Source organism: Gordionus sp. m RMFG-2023, chromosome 1, assembly GCF_954871325.1.
Source record: "Gordionus sp. m RMFG-2023 chromosome 1, tfGorSpeb1-WG-v2, whole genome shotgun sequence".
Taxonomy (NCBI): Eukaryota; Metazoa; Nematomorpha; class Gordioida; order Chordodea; family Parachordodidae; genus Gordionus; species Gordionus sp. m RMFG-2023.
Window position 1 is genome coordinate 17,240,721 of NC_088775.1, and position 18,682 is coordinate 17,259,402.

General features: G+C 27.5%; 1 protein-coding gene across 2 annotated transcripts; it reads left to right on the forward strand.

Annotated features, from left to right (window-relative positions):
• The first annotated feature begins 2,266 nt into the window (after positions 1-2,266).
• Positions 2,267-17,972, forward strand: LOC135922858 (uncharacterized). Of its 2 annotated transcripts, XM_065458432.1 has the most exons (6): positions 2,267-2,438; positions 2,481-2,541; positions 2,583-2,643; positions 2,684-2,761; positions 15,775-15,997; positions 16,416-17,971. In XM_065458432.1, exons 1-6 carry the CDS (start codon positions 2,303-2,305, stop codon positions 17,201-17,203), a joined length of 1,347 nt encoding a protein of 448 aa, XP_065314504.1. In that variant the 5' UTR covers positions 2,267-2,302; the 3' UTR covers positions 17,204-17,971. The 2 variants fall into 2 exon arrangements, with proteins under 2 accessions (XP_065314504.1, XP_065313761.1); XM_065457689.1 differs by having other exon boundaries at positions 2,267-2,541; positions 16,416-17,972.
• The last annotated feature ends 710 nt before the right edge of the window (positions 17,973-18,682 follow it).

Below are 18,682 nucleotides of genomic sequence, written 5' to 3' on the forward strand. Positions count from 1 at the left end.
ATGATGATTTGTGATACAACTTGATTACCAAAACGATAAACCACTTGGACAACAAACTCTCTATGACTTCTCCGATGAAATTATCAGAAGAGGGAGAATGTTGCATTATTCTAATTACAATATAAATTTTATTTTTTGTTATAATCTAATTTTATTTTATAAACGGCGTAACCTTACTTTTTTTATATTATTTTACTTTTTTGTATTTCGTTTTATATTCTAATTTATATTTTAGAAAATGTATATATACCTTTAGAAAAGAAAAAGAAAGGAGTTAATAAAATATATTTTTTATTTAATAAAGTTAATAAAACATATTTATTATTTACCGGCACTTAATTCATGTTACTTTACAACTTATCTTTGGCTATTTCTTATAAAACATTTTTGGTTCACTTTTTATATATATATAAATGCTTTTTTCGCAAAAATGTATAAATTATGATGAATAGTTTTATAAAAATATCAACTTTTACATTCTTTCTTTCAAATTATTGGTTAAGATATATGCATACATTTTTGAGGGTCAGGGAATGGGGGGAGGACTGCTTTTTTTCCAAAAATGTATAAATTATGATGAATAGTTTTATAAAAAAATATCAACCTTTTCATTCTTTCTTACAAATTATTGTTTAAGATATATGCATACATTTTTGAGGGTCAGGGAGTGGGGGTAGGACTAAGGGGGATATTTTTTATTAGCTTAAAATGATACTCACAAAAAGTTTTAAATTTCTGAAGGGGGGAAATTTCATCTTGCCCCCCCCCCCACCCTGGCTACGCCTATGGCTCATTTGTTTCTTTAGATTGTATGATTAAAGATGAGTTGTATTATTTTTATTTTAGAGAATTATTTTTTATATATTGATTTATAAGGTTTAAAAAAGCCGTTTTTAGTCAGAATATGTACTTTTCATTTTTTATTTTTAACTTAATAAAAATTCTTATCTACTGTATTGGATTATTGGAGTTCTTGCTGCCCAACACACTATCATTCATAAATTTTATTTAATTCTATACTCTGATAGACAGTTTCCCAACATTATAGACTTGTATTGACTGATATTATAGGTAATTATTGAATTGAAGATTGATTTTCTATCAAGTTATATCGGTTTACTTCTACTGAACAGGAATAAAATTTCCAATTTAATAACAAATATTACTCAATTGAGTTTAAATAGCACAAGACATCTCTATGGAAATTAGAGACATGCAGAGGTCGTCCATTTTACAGAGTTCACATGAAAATTTAATGTTTCAACAAAATTATTGTAGAACAAAAATAAAGATTTTCTAAAAAAAATTTGTAATTTCCCCATGAAAGAATTTTTAAGCAAATAAATTAAAGAATACAAAATTAAAGTTTTTGGCAATTTGATTAAAAATTTTGATTACGTGTACTCACTATAATTGAGAATTTTGTGAAACCCTGATTTATTTTTAGGCCAGGATTTGGATTTTTAAAAAATTTTCCCACTTTCAAATTCAGCTTCTGTTTTGATTTTCAAGAGCCATATTTTTTTGAAATTTGGATTATTTTATAACTATCCCCTGGGTTTTTAAAATCTTGTCATTTTAAATTGGCTGCATTAAAGAGTAATTAAACATGTATGAAGCGTAAATATAATGTCAAATAATCCATATTTTTAATTGATCTTTCCTAGATAAAGCCAAGATTTATTGAAATTTTTTAGCAAGCCCTACTAGATGTTTAAAATCTTATTATTTAAAGCCTAATCTCAGTTACAAATAAGCGAATATTTCAGAATATTTTCGTCAAGGGAAAGGTTCAATTCAATTCATAAAATGTTTACCTGAAAACATTACCTCTCATTTCTCATATCATTGATATATATAATTATCCTTTAGAAAAAAAAATACTTTAATTAATCCTAACAACTTTACTTATGTTTACACGAGTAAACGCTTTCATAGAAACATTTATTAATTTGCAACACGCTTCTAAAAATATTAGGATAAATCAAAACAATAAATTTTTTACTGAAGGATAATGATATATTTTTGATATCCATAATAATCAAAGACCAATGATGATAAAATGCAATGTAATATTAATAATAAAATAAATGTTAACATAATTTACTTAGTCCATGAATAATTTGGAAAATTTATTATTACATAAATCCCATAAAAAATTAAAAAACGGTAAATTTGTTAATTCGTCAAAAATTTATAAAATGGCATTTGTCAAAATATTTTCAAAGATGTCAATCAAACATACCTCATTTAGGATATTCTAAGTTATATCATTAAAAGTGATCATATGTAATTTTTATAAATGTGTAGCGTATACTCAAATTTAACACCGGGTGCTCATGATTATTATCTAAAATTTTTATTAGTTGGTGATAGTGATGTTGGTAAATCAGAAATATTAAATTATCTTGAGGGATATTATGAAAATAATATATTAGGTATTTTAATTATTAAACTATTAATTTTTAAACCATATATAGGAATAAACTCTAAAACATCATTATTTAACTTAGATGGGAAAAAAATTAAACTTCAATTATGGTATACTTATTTTTGTATTATTTATCATAATTTATAACCAGGGATACTTCTGGGCAAGGGAGATTTTGTACAATAATACGTTCTTATTCAAGAGGAGCACATGTAACATTAAAATGTATATCTTTTATTTTAATAATTATAGGGGGTTCTTTTGGTTTATGACATAACTAATAAATGGTCATTCAAAGGGATTGATAGATGGCTAAAAGAGATTGATAATGTAAGATAAATTGTATCTAATATATATTGTTCAGAAGCTTATTATAAATTTTTGATATTATGTGGCTATTCAGAGTTGGACAGGTCCTAAAAAAAAGTATGTACAAATACAGATTCATTTCATAAAAATAAATTGCCTAAGCCTCAAAATTTTACTAATAAATGTCCCTTTGTGCCATCTATGAGCAAAATCATTAGACTTGCATATATTTCTGGATAACTGAGTTAGACATTTCTAAAAATGCTCAAATGGAGCAATTTTGCATCACTAAAAATATCGAATATAAATATAAGACTCATATTTTTTTTCTAAAATTAAGCCTTATGGTAAGCAAGAAATACCATGTTATTGCCCTAACAATGCACAATTTATCATTTAATGTTAATAGATTAGGATTGTTAAAAAGCCAGATTCAAGTTGATTTTCAATTAAAGTTTTATCTAAAATAATATATAAGCCTGGGAAATTTTGCTCATAAATGGCAAAAAGGTTCTCCTTTGTCAAATTTTGAGGCTTACATAATATTATTTTAACTAAGAAATTGGGTTGTTATTAAAAATTGACCTGAATTGGACTTTTTAACAACCCTTTATAAGATGTATAATTTAATAATGTATGTTTTGTAAATTACACATTTCCTGAGCAATATTGCAGTATTTTTCTTTTACTATAAACAAGGTACAAGATACTTTTTATAAAAATTTTAATATATTATTTATTTCTGTAGAACTTAAATATATAATATAATAAAAGATTTATATTCTTAACATTGAATACAAGCATTAATATATCTCATTTAGTTCATATTAGCATGGTAAATATTGCATTAAATTAAAATATAATAGGGGATTGGGTATAATAATTCTTTCTATATAATAGACTATAATGTTAATGATAAAGCCAAGATAAAATCTACATTGTTCACTAAGGGAGATATATAAATCAACCAACAGATGTGCATAGATAGAGATATATGATATATTATGTCTGAATAATAAATTACACCAAGCTATGGTTTCTTTGAGAGAAATTAGCTTAAGATATTTTATAATAATATTTTCCGCTATCATTTATATATATAATTAATGAGCATAAATAAAAATAATTAAATGTTTATTAAACAATCGATCTACCAAGTATTTCTATTTTTATATACAGTGCAAGGCAAGACAATTTAAATCTTGGATATTGAAATAAAAATAAATGTATTTACCCCCCCCCCCCCCCCTCACTTCCCATTATATTTCTTTTTATTTGAATAAAATAATAAAAATTATAATTTATAATGAAATATTTCATTAAAAATTAAATTATTAATACTTATAAGATAAAATACATTGTCAAACAAACATAAACAGACCACTAATATTAGTCTTTTATTATTTATTAGCAATTACACAGGAAGTAGAGGTAAAATATCTCATTTAAAGGGGATCACAAATTTTGCCAAAATGTGTTAAATGATTATATTAATATGAAAAAGTGGTATGCCAAAGTATAAAGTATATAAAAAACAACCAAATTAATGCAGAATTCATGAAAATTAGAGTTTAAAGTGATTATTAGTTTTTGGTTTTTGTTAATCAAAAATATCAAAAAGATACAAAATTCTTTTGAAATTATAATATATTTTAGTTACCAATATATGCCTTATTAAAAATGTGAAAAATTTACTTAGTACAAGTTTAGTAGCACTGCCCAACTCTGTAGGTACTAATGCATAAAATTAATTCTTACTGTTTTTTTATTATGAATTATTATAGTTTAATTACAAATTCACTTAATCAAAATTATTTCATAATTTTATGTAGGATTAAATCTACATTTTTTTTATTAATAAATCAGATATTTTATATAAATATAGAATAGTCTTATTATTAAAATTTTTTTTTTTGAAAGTAAAATTACGTAATTTATCAGATGACTGAGTTACATTAAATTAAGTTTAATATAATTTTAATATGAAATCTTGCATTTTATTTATGGCCTTGTTTGAAAATGGAATATATATATTTATTAAACTAGAAACTATATAATGTTTAGAAAACAAAATTTTAATAAGGGTGTATTTAATTATATATTTTTTTTTTGTTTAATCTTGGAAACTTCAATTAAATTATAATTATATTGATAATTGAATAATTAAGTGAACCCCACATATTTCTTGATATCATACTCAACCCACCCCCAGAAATTGTATATATCCTATTAATTAAAGATTTTATTTGTTTAAATTGATTATGTTCCAATAAAGATTAGTGCCAATAATATTTATTCTTTCATTTTTTTTGAAAAAATATACAATAAAAATTAATAACAAAACACCTTTTACAAGCCAAATGTTATATAAATTAGGTAACTGCTAGTTCAAATTAGAAGTAGAAATTTTGGGCCGGGTTGTAGCAACTTGCGCAAAATATTTTTTACAGAGCAAGCCACAATTTCGCTTAAAATTAGGCAAATTTATATATATTTCCTTCATCAAAAATTATTATGGGTTGGACCAAATAAATTTGTCGAAAGTTATTATATTATCAAACGGGGCCTAAATAAATAAAGTTTAGAGACACTGCGAATTCAATAGCTTGAAAAAAATCAAAGATTTAAAAATCATAAAATTGAATGTTTTTTCAAAATTTTGAAAATTTTTTTATGCATCTAAATTACAAATAAGTAATTTGAAACTTTAAGGTAAAATTAGATCAAAAAATATTCCTCATTTTAGATTTTGAGGACCATTTCAAACTCTAGCAAATTCTAATATTTTTTAGGGCCTTATTCAAAAAAAATTTTTTTAAATTGAAAACTATTAATAATCATATATAAAATGTTAATAATAATTACCTAATTGTTACAAGAATCGATTTCAAATATCATTTTATTTTTTAACAAATTGAAGACAAAATTAACAAATTTTTAGGCTCGGTCAAATCAAATTTGGACTTTTAATTTTTTTTATTAACCGTCAGCCCCGCCCATTGTTTAAACAATTATTTTGATTGGGTGGACTAGATTTATAAATTATATTCACATAATCTTTAACCTTAAAAAAATGTGCAATATTTTGGAATAAAAAACTAATTTAATATATTTATAAACCCGCCCTGCCTATTCCATCTGTAAAATTGATAGTCTCGTGTCCAGGAGGTCAATTATGGACAAAAGACTAAAATTCTATTTAAAATTTGAACGGGCTAGAGAGCGAATATATATACCCATTAAAAATAGAATAATATTAATAAACGAAACCGAATTATTGTTATGCCAAAATATTTAATGTTTCTTGAGGAGGGAAAATAAAATTATTTTTTAAAAAAGTGTAAACTTATAAGAATTCAAATTTATACTTTTTTTTACCAGTTTTGAATAGGTCTATCCTGATCTCTACTCCTGATATTGTAACATATATTTACACAAACAATCATTATATAATTTTAAGTTAAAAATAAGGGAACCCCTTATTTATAATTTATATATGCATAAGGTTAATATGATATATATTTTTTAAAAGTTAAAAATCAGCTATATGAAATTTTTTTATAATCCAATATCAAAAAGTTATAATCTAATCTTTTGTTTCACATATCATTATCTAGAAGTCAAATTAACCAAGAGTTCAACCCGACCCCCTCAGAATAATTTTAAATCTGAATTCCATATCAAATCAATCAAGAGTTCAACCAGATCCCCTCAGAATTTTTAAATTTTGGATATTGGTAGTATACATATGGGCGTTTATTGAAAAAAATGTCATTAATTCTCATATATCTCAAGAATAACTTAAGTTAGAGCAATATTTTAAATTTTATTATATAGCTTAATAATAATCTTTAATATGACTTATAGATAAATATAATAAAAATCCGATTAATACCAATAAAAAGTATAAAACCGAAAATGGGCATAAAAAAGGTATTTTTCCAAAAAAATTTTCTGCTTTATATTTTTACAAAATTTTAGAAACGTTGGTCTAGGAGTTATGAACCTTTACATGAATAAAATTGATCAAAATTTATATTAAATATCATATTTAAATTTAATGGATACTTACGTAATAATTTTTATTTTAAAATTATGTCTAAAGGAAAGGCCCTTTATTATTTAAAAAAATTACTTGAGAAGTGGGGAGGGGGGTAATAATGTGGTTTATTAATACTTTGGTTAACTTTTCTTTTGAAATTACGTGTCAAAATAATTCTAAACATATTTATAACTTTATTTGGTGCATGTAGTAATACAATCAAAAATTTATTGATATCATATTAATTCATCCATTTGAATAAATTTTCACTTTCATTTTATTTTCAGCTAGGGGAATAAAAGTATAAAATTTTCTGTTCCAGAAATTTGTTTTGCTGTCAAAAACCTGTTTTTAAGATGATTTTTCATACTTAGATGTGCGGTTGCAAATAAATGCCACTCTGCCTTTATCCCAAAATCATTTTTATAATTGTAGAGGTTAATAAAGGTTTTGTATTTTCATATTGGGTAACTGCCTCAGCAGAAAAATAATGGACTTTGATTACTCTGCCCTTTCTTCAAAGAATAAGATCAATTTTATTTTAAATGAATGAAATGCACATGCCTTGTGCTTTAAACAATCTGAAACGAAATTTACTTAAGCCGTCTTAAAGGTAAGGATCATAAAAAGTGGATAGTTGCCTGATTATTGGTTCAATGGAATCCTTGTACATGATCCTGCACTACAAATGATAATTTTTGGAAAGATCAGTAATATAATCTATCGAATTCACGTCAAATAATAAATAGTCTTTTATTTTTGATTTATGCTAAAATAAAAGATTTAAAATTATTTTACTAATTAATTTCAAGAGAAAATTTAACCAATGTCAAATAAACTAGATAATCACCCACTACCCCCTTCCCCCCCCCCCCCCCCCACACACACATCTTAAATAATTTTTTTAAAGAATAAAGTAAGGGCCTTTCATTTAGACATAATTTTTAATTATTACGGTATCCATTAAATTTAAATATAATGATATTTATGTTAAATTTTGATCAATTCAAGCCGTATAAAGAATCATAACCCCTAGACCCATCAGCCCAGTCTAGGATTTTTTACAAATATAAAGCAGTCTGGTATATTTATAGAAAATAAATTTGAAAAAAATATTTTTTTCTATGGCCATTTCCAGTTTTGTACTTCCTGTTTTTGGTATTCATCGGGTTTTTATCACATTTATTTATATGTCATGTTAAGCTACATAGTAAAATTTAAATTATTGCTCTAACTTAATTTATTCTTAAGATATTTGAAAATTAATATTGTACATCTTTTTTCAAAAATGTACTATTTTCTGCTCTTACGCCTTTATCTTAGCTAGTAAGTGGTGTAAGGAAGTAAAATTTCATTTTTTTTCTTAGTTTTTTAGTATATACGACCACCAATATACAAAATTGAAAAAAATTCTGAGGGGGTCAGGTATAAAATCGACTTTTTTGTAGATTTGATATGGAATTCACCATATTATATATAAAATAATTTAGAATGGAATTAAAACTTTATCCTGATTTTTATTTATTTATTTTTAAATTAGCCGACTAATTAATTATATCACGCATAATATACTATTTAAAAAATTTTTTTTTAAAAAAAAAGAATGTAATATTTATTAGAATTAGGGCGCGTTAATTTCCTTCAATAAGAAACCGACCGGGATAGTTGTTTTACGTTTTTAGAACGACAAAAAATTTTGATGTTAAAAAATAAAATAATTTAATTATTTTCCATCTTTTATCCCAGTTTGATGGGTTTTTTCATGAAAGAACCAAGCGTTGCTCTGTTATATATATATCTCTGATATATATATGACATTTTAGGTCTAGTGCGCTTAATATCACGTATCACTTAAATATTTTAACATTGGATTAGAATTTTGAATGTTTTAAACGCAACGTCAAATAAGTATATTCGGGCAGCTTCTAACAGAGACAAACCTCGTATGACCGCAAGAGAAGAAACGTCTTATCTGGCTCATTTTTCCTTTTTTAAAAAAAATTAAAAAAAATTTTGTGGGTAATATAAAATAAAATGGGAGCAGAAAAGAAAGGAAGAAAGTAATTACGTATTTATCTCTACCCTTCCTATTGTTTTTGATTAATCGGATTCTACCCTAGTTGACGAATTTTATTATTCGAATCAAATCGATCTAAATAAACCGTGTCGTTTAGATCGATATTGCTAATTAACAAAACGGAACTCCTCATCCCTTAAACATACAAAATATGACTCGAGGAAAGTTTATTTTTTATAAGATTATAATAATAATAAAAATGCAATTATTTTTTGGTTAAAAATTATTTTGAATGAACCATCCCTAAGGGCTTTAGTGTATAATTTATCTTTAAATTTTAATTTAAATCTTGGATAGCTCTAACTAAATATAATATTTTACTATTTAGTTTATTCGGAGTTCAAGATCTTTTGAAAGTTATTTTTTTAAATATATCTTATTATTTAAAAATAATATTATTATGTCGCTTTTTCACTTCTAGTTTTCAAAAAATGAATTTATTTCCATTGGTACTATATTTTTTTATATGTTACTGGCCGGCAATATTGTATAATTTTCTCAGATTTTTTAAAAATTATTTTTTAAAAAGTGCCCAAATAAATGATTTAAAATTGGAAAATATAACAAAAAATTTTTTTGAGCACGTTTTTTAATGAATCTATTGCCGAGAATGTATTACATTATATGTAAATTATCTATCTTACATTTTAAAACAATTTAGTCAAGTTATTTTAATTTATATATATATATATACTATCGCCGGGGTGGCCTAATGGGTTAGATGTATGCTTAAAAACAAGGACGCAGGTTCAATCCTGGTAGGAGCATAAAAACTTTTAAGTTTTTCTTCGATGACTGATGTGTAAAGACATATGGTAAGATGAATTTCGGAGCTTAGAGATGACACCCCGGTCACCGACAGGCCTGGACAGCCGGGTGCTAAGGATACCTGTCCAATAAACAAAATGAAGGAAACAAATGAAAATATGAATATGAAAGCTAGGGCGTTTCCTCCAAGCGACGCGCAGGGTGTAGACCTCCATCCTGTGAAAAGTAAAGTAAAGGTCAAAGCAAAGAAGACAAGATTAGCAAGTTTGAATATTGGGACGCTTAAAGGTAAGACGAGAGAATTGGCATCAATGTTGAACAAGAGAAAAGTTGATATAGCGTGCATACAAGAGACGAATTGGAAAGGTCAGAAGACTTTAATGATTGGAGATGGTTATAAATTGTACTATAATGGAATTGTTAGCTATAGGAACGATGTCGGCATCATCCCCAGTCAAGATTTAACCTCCTCAGTAGTAGAAGTCAACAGGATCTCTGATAGACTAATGAAGATAAAACTCTGCATTGGTCAATCAATACTACACATCCTTTCAGTATATGCTCCTCAAACGGGTTGCAAGGAAGAAGAGAAAGATGACTTTAGATAATGGAAATCCCTAAGGATGACCTAGTCATAATTGGTGGTGACTTAAATGCACATATGGGGAAAGCAAGAGATAGCTACAAAAGGCATCATGATGGTTTTGGATAATGAGAAAGAAATGATGTAGGAGAGCATGTACTGAAATTTGCGCAAGCCCTCGACCTTGCCTTAACCAACACCTACTATAGTAAAAAAGACAAGACAGTCATCTAATAACATATGAAAGTGGTACAAGGAAAACACAGATAGATTACATGTTAATCTCTCGCAGAAGATTAAAAGATGTAATAGTCTGCAAAGTCATCCCAGGAGAAAATATCGCCGCGCAACACAAGCTACTAGTAATGGATTTACACCTCACAAATAAATCCGCTCAAAACAAGATATAACTGGAACCATGCATCAAATGGGGTAAATTAAAAACAATGACAGATGCCTTTGCAATCAATGCAAACATTGAAACAATAGATTGCTCACAAGTCAGTGAAAAAATGTAGACAGACCTTTCATCCAGATTAATAGACACTGCCAAATCACACTAGACTTGACAAGGGGAGGCAACAAATCATACAAAGAACTATGGTGATGGAATGAAGAGGTACAAACTACTATAAAGGAGAAAAAAGCCCTATATAAAATATGGTTCAAATCCAAAAACTCACATGACAAGACAAATTACAAAAAATCCAAGAGAATAGCTACAAAGGCGGTGGCTGGCCAAATCTATGGCATACGTTGACATGTATGAAGAACTACATACCAAAGAAGGGCAAAATAAAATATACAGATTAGCCAAACAGCGAGAAAAGAACTCTAGGGATATAAACGGAGCTCCGAAAGTAATCAAAAATAAAGATGGGAAATTGATAATAAAGGAAAAAGAATTAACGAATAAATAATATTTTGAGGAGCTTTTTAACTTTAATCCCCACATACTACATCTAGACGAACACACTCCCCATGTCAAAACCTTGTACAACCTATAACAGAACAAGAAATAATCACATGCTTCAAGCATATGAAAAACAACAAATTAGACGATATTCCAATAGAAAGCCTTAAAGCACTAGGAGATGATGTGTACAATAAAATACTTGGAAATGAAGAGGTTCCCCAAAATAAAGGGGATCCACACAATTGTCAAAATTACAGGGGCAAACTAATGTCACACTGTCTAAAACTATACGGAAAAATAATAGAAAAAAGATTAAGAGACATAATCGAAATAGGAGAGACTCAGTTTGGCTTTATGCCTGGAAGATCAACAACTGATGCTATCCACGCAATTAGGCAAATGAGTGAAAAATACAGGGAAAAGAACAAAAAGCTACACATGGTCTTTCTCGATCTCCCAAGAAAACTTACTTGGTGAGCGCTACGCCACAAAAAGGTTCCCGAAAAATATATAAGAATAATGCAGGATATGTATATGGGCCATACAACAATGGTCCGTAGAACAACAGGGACTTCAGCAGGCTTCACAATAGCCTAAGGAGTTCATCAAGGATCGGCTCTCAGCCCACTTCTCTTCATTACAGTATACCTCAAACAGTCCCGTGGAATATGATATTTGCAGATGATATTGTGATACTTGCCGAGATGATATGAAAGAAAGATTAGTGAGTTGGATAAATATTCTAGAAAAGCACGGACTAAAAGTAAATTAGGAGGAACAGAGAGTATTGATATAAATGAATGGCAGATATCGGCAATTGAAAGCTGCAAATATTTGGGCTCCACTATACAAACAAACGACACAATAGAAAAAGAGATAAAGAGTAAAATTAATCAAGGGTGGTGTGGAGATCTTTATCTGGAGTGCCATTTGACAAAAGAATCCCATACAAATTAAAGGGGAAAATTTACGGTTCCATAGTACAACCAACTATTCTATATAGTTCGGAAACATGGCCAACCAAAGAATCAGACGAGAGAAGTCTACAAACTATGGAGATGAGAATGCTGAGGATGATTGCTGGGGTAACAAGAAAAGATAAAGTGCGCAGTACAAGATTACTAAGTAGTTTAAAGGTAGTGCCCATTAAGACTAAGTTAATGGTAAACAGACTTAGGTGGTATGGACACACAATGAGAAGGCCTATGAACTACATAGGAAATAAGGTTGAGAGTTTGGAAGTGATGGGCAAACGTAACAAAACTTCAATGGGGCCATAAAGTTAGAACCAATATAAAGAAGTATAAATTAGATAAAAGAGATTGTATGAATAACATAAAGTGGAGAGAAATGTTGAAGGAGCTTACCACCAGAAAAGGTGAAAGCTAAAGAAAAAAAAATATATATACTAAAATTACAGGGAATAAATGAAAAATTAATCATACAATATGTACCTTTTATATTACCCCACCCCCTTTTATCGCATTCCTAACTTTATTTAGCTATCAGCGGCTTTTCTAACTTTTTTTTTAACTAGGGGTAATAAACCTATTCAAAAGTAATCGATTTTATTTGAATACGAATAGGGATATATTCAATTCTTATATAATAAGTAATTCGAATGATACTAATATTTGACAAATTATTCGGAATAATGATGTTTTTTTAAATTTTGTCATTCTCTATTGATAACCTCTCCGTGACAGGTAGTGCGATTAACAAAGTATAATAATCTCGCCTGTCTTACAAAGAAGAATAAGAAAACTCTCACTTAAAAATCAGCTTGACATTAATTAAATTAATATGTATCATAATTTCGTTATATTAATGCACTATCCGATTCGTTTAATGCACTATTCGTATTCGTTCTTGAATAGGCCAAAAATATTTATCTGATCAAGGATAAAAAAAACTTACGAGAGTTTTTAAGCCATAACCTATATAAATTTTTTTTAAATAATGAGTACTTATTGGCTTTGCTTATTCATAATAAAATACGTAATTAAATTTTTTTAACACCGAATGTCCTTCTAGGTTTTTTTATACTTTTAAGATTTATAATCTATTTTCTTTTGTCAAAATCGTAGTTATAAAGTTTCTCTTTTTTTATTTTCAATAGCGAAATAATTATCGTATACAAAAAAAGTCTTATATTTTTAAGTGAAATTATAACTATAAGAGAGAGAACTTATATAAAATAATGTGAATGTAGTAAATATTATGTTTATAGTAGATAATAAGTATCATGGAAACCTTTATATAATCGGAAATGTTTATTATCGAGCAATTTTATAGTTCTACAAATTTTTGAAAAAATTTTTCGGTCCACCCCTAGTAATTTTTTTTATCAAGGGAAAGAAACAAAAATATACCAAATTCTAAGATTTAAAAAGATGCGCCCGAATTGTAGAAATATTTTGCAAAAGTTATCCGGCCCGCGAACCGGGCTGCCGCTCCAACTGATGGTTCGAATATTCAAAGTAAAATATCTCAAAAGTAAAAAACCCAAGAATGTTCAAATTTCATGTGCCAGAAACATTTTTTTTGTCAGAATTGAGCGATCGATACCTCTTGTAATATTTATTATATTATATCATTAGAGCTGTTCCGATCTGCAAATTTTTCGTTGATCATCTGATCGGCTAGACCGATACCACCTATAGTTGGGCGCGTAATGGGGGGGCAAGTAACATCTGAATTTTTTTTACTTGGACCGGGCCGGGCAAAAAAATTATCGATGAATTCTAATATTTGATAGTAATAATACTTATAGTATAGTTTAATTTAACCACTCCCCATTATTATAAATAGTTATTTATTTTGGTGTTTAACTACATATAGGGCTTTTATTTAAAGAATCCTGATCGGTAAACTTTAGTAAAAAATGAAAACTAGCGGGGCCGAGTACAAATATGGCTTGGGTAAAAGTTAAATTCCAAAAGGGTTAGGCCTAAATATTTTGCCATTTGTAGACCTCTATCGTCCACTCAGGCTGGTACTAAAAAAATTTGTCCTATATTCACGCCCGATACTCATTTTCCCTCATCGCCCACTCACGAAATACAAAATTTTAATCACGCCCGATATATCCAATGACTATTTTAAAATTTAGAATCAATTTTTTCTTACCTTTTCAAAGCATGATTATCAATATTTTTTACCTTTGAATTTATATTCATAAATTATAATTCTACACAAATAGCAAAAATAATATTTAAAGAATCTTACATATTTTTGCGGTAAAGAATTCACTACTTACGTCATATTTATAAATCAAAATGTTCAAACAATAATTTTGAAAAATTCTAAAGAGTTTAATTTTTTTTTGTAAAATTCGATTTGTAAAAGGCTTCTAGTTTGAAGAAAAAATTTTTTGAAAATAGTCTCTTAAAATAGTTTCTGTGAGGAAAATGTTATAAAATTATAATTGGTTTTCATTGATATTACTTTTTAAAATTTTACGTGATTCGCGCAAAATGTCTATTCACCCCTTATCACACCCGGTTTTTGGCAAGGCCCGTCACGTTAAAATTTTAAATTCCTTGGCGTGACTTAATGGGGCACGGAGATTCTCGTGGTTCACGTCCACTAATACCACCTTATAATATTATAATCAATGATCCAGTTTATAATGGCGTTTGTCTATATTTTTCATCCAACTAGAACCGCATAAGTCAGTCTGAACCTCAGCTCGAATCTATAAATTAAAAATAAATAAAACTATGAATATTTATGGGATTAGGGGCCAAGCAATTTATTTAAATAAAAAAATGGTGTTTTTATTTTTCGATTAGAATTTTCCTACCCCAGATATAGTTCTAAAATAAATTACATTTCCGGTAAAATCAGATTTTTTAAAAATTAAAAAAAACCTGCTCAAAAAATGATTAAATAAAAGTAATATCACAGTAACTGAATATTGACACTAACTTATACACTACAGTAAAATAGATTAATTTTATGCAACATGATGGATTTATGTTTTATTAAGTTAAAAAAAATTCTTCTAACAATATTTTATTTCATTTTATCCAATTATACATAAAAATTGTAGATATCGATTTTTTTAAAAAATTATTTTAAAAAACGACTACTATATTAACATTGATAAATTTTATACATGCATCTCATAAAAAAAATGTCAGGGAGAATTTTAATTTTAAAGAAACCTATCTTTTTTGTGAATGCAAAGAGATTGTTGTATAAAATTTTGACCCTTTATCAGTTATTTTGCCCAGGCAATGTTATATTGTTGTTCTATTCTAAATATGGAACCAAACGAGAACTTGGAACCGAACCGGGGTAAATCTATGAACCAAAACCTGGATCCCTTTTTAAAAATTTATTAAACCGTACTCAAGTTCCAGGAACCTGTTCCAAAAACGGTCCTGACAAAAGATCTGAAACCTTCTGAACCGGGTCATATTTACGAACCGAAAGTATAATCTTATTTTTTAAAATTTTAGGAATCGAAGCCAGCCATTTTTTTTATCACACCCGTACCCGGAAGCCATGTTAGTTCATGGTTCTATTCATTCCGGATAGGCAAGATAGTTATATTATCTATTTTTTCCTTGTGATATAAAAATTTATCCTTCCTTACCACCTAAATTAATATTATATTTCTTCTTTTTTTTAAAAAAAATAGCATATTCCTGGAATACCCAAGATTTTAATCGGCAATAGACTCCACTTGGAATACAAAAGAGAGGTGAGCCAGGAGACTGCCGAACTATACGCCTCGAAGCATAACATGGAATTTTTTGAGATCAGTCCGCTGTGTAATTTTAACGTGACTGAGTCGATAATGGAGCTTATGGTTTTGGCTCTGCATAGGATAGGGATGGATAAAATTTGGACCAATAAAACCGGTTTTTTTAAATTTATAATTTTACAAAGTCCAGGTGGCCCTTGACTTATCTTCATAAAAAACTCTTTGATTAAGGTTAATTTTTATCTGAATATTTATAAATGTTGGGCAATGATAGCTTATCTATTTTTAAAGAGAAATTAAATTCAGTTTTAAAAAAATGCGCTGATAAATTTACCTATATTTAGCCATAGAAGTAGTTTTTTTTAGTTTATGGCAATAGTTTTTTCTTCTTATTTTTTTTATAATTATGGCAATTCAGATTATATCTTCTGGCTATTCATTTATCGTCTCAAATTATATTTTAATTCATTATATTCCTGACATTTTATAACAATTTTTTATTGTTTTTTTTAAACCGAATTTCACCACTTTTAATGTGGCTCACAAATGCATTATCTATTTTTTTGATATATTAGTGAAATCACTACAGGAGTTATGTTTCATATCCCTGATGGTTAGCGTCAAATTTTTTCAGATAAACCGTCTTTGCTTGCCTTCAAACCTGAAATCCCAGCTCAAAACATATTACATGACGAACCACAAAAAGAAAAATGAGTTGCGAAACCTGCCTTCTTCCCTTAAACCCCTTAATCATCACTCCGATCATCACAATTCTTCTAACCATTCATCGACTCCCGGTAAAAACTATCATCCCTTCAATCCCAAGAGCTTGAGTCATTCATTTAAACGCACCACCAATCTTTGGCTGGGATCTTCTTCGTACAAATTGCCTCGCTTCCTTCTCACCCCCTTTTTAGCGATGTCAAGGGGCAAAGATTCCGATCAAAAAAATGACAAAAAAAAGTGCGTAAAATCGCTAATTCCAAACGGTAAGGTTAATAACGATACCCTTAAAAAAGTTTCGTTACTCAACCCACTATCCGCCTGGCTCTCATCAACAACCGATAGAAAAGTGGGAGTCAAAAGTTGCCAAAGCCTCAGTATCAATAACACCGATTCAATCGATAACGCGAATTCTAAGGCAACCTTCGATAAAGAACGAGATGCTATGTCCGAGGAAGGAATTAATCATTATTTAAGAGCCAAATTTGGGAAGCATAATGATAAATCATTCTCTAACGGCACTCGAAAATTTTCCAATTTTTTTGGTAAGACCGCCCATTCCTCGACTGTATCTTGTTTCCCTTTCACTACCAAAAAAACAGCCTCTCGTTTATTAAAAGATGGGCAATTTAGAGTTTAATACTTTTTTCCAACTTAGCAAAACTGACCGCGATATAATAATATTTCAATAGCAAACAATAAATGAATCTTATTTTTTTTATAATTTTCTCCATTTGCAACGCGTAAAAAAATAAGTTTAAATTTTGACAATAGTGTTAAATTAATAAAATAATAATAATTTAGTATTCATTTAATACCAAAGATTTGTAAATAATTCAATAATATAGCCTTTAAAAAATAATTTTAAGTTATTTAATATTAAATTAAGAATAAGACTATATTTTTTTATAAACATGTAAATTATATATATCTTAGCATCAATGTGTTTTATCCGGCAATGTGTTATCTTTACAACTTTAGATCATTTGCGCCCTTTTTTTATATTTAAAAATCGATTTCACTGGAAAAATATTCTATCTTGTTTGGAATACCAATCTTATGAATTGTAGACAATTTTGCTGTTAACTTTTGAGTCATTTATAATTTATGTAAAAAATATATGAAAAATTCAATATAAATTATATTAAGTTTAAAAGTTCATGGAAAAATTGTCTGAAATTCATAGGGTAGGTATTCCAAACGTGACGGTATACATTTCCGGTAAAGTCAGATTTTTAAAAACGCGCTCAATAAATGATTTAAATTTGAAAAAATAACACATTGCCGGAAAATCACATTGACGCTAACATATAAATAATTAATATTGTACCCATGCCATGCAATATAACATTAAAGGTATTAAATGTATATATCATTCCAATATAAATATTAATTTTTTTTATCCAATTGAATCTTATTACTTTATTTATATTGCGTTATATTTTACTTAAATATATCGAAATTAATGATGTAATATTATGTACATATTTATTATAATATTTATATTTATAAAAAAAATTCATGTAATTATAATTTTTAAAACAAATATTATATGCGTAACCCATCTAGCTATTAATAAATTTAAAAATATAAGTATTTTTTGTAAGAGATTATGCTAATGTTAAAATCTTTGAAAAAAAAATTGCAAATATCTTTTGAAAATTTTTTGCCTTTTTTAAAAAATTTTTGATTTCATCATGAAAAATTTAAATCACAAAAGTTTTGCTTATAAAAGATTTTTTTTACAAAAAAGATTTGGAAAATTTGAGCATTCTCAAAACAATTCTTCAGATATCAAAATCTTTGAAGATTTTTTATTTTGAAAAGCATTTCACTGATAAAAATCAAATATTATATAAGCATATAAGAAAGGAAATTTTAATAAAAATATTTTCGCTTAAGATGAATTAAAAACATTTAAACTTTTCTTATAATATAAAACAAAAAAATTTCCAAACACATAACATGTAATTACTTATTAATTAAGCTTTGCTTGATTGTTTAATATAAATTTATTTATACTTATATTTTCCACGAGCAGCTGTTAGATTTGAACGTATTAAAAAAAGGATCAATTGCATAATATTGCGTTCATTGGTTTAATTAAAAATATATATAT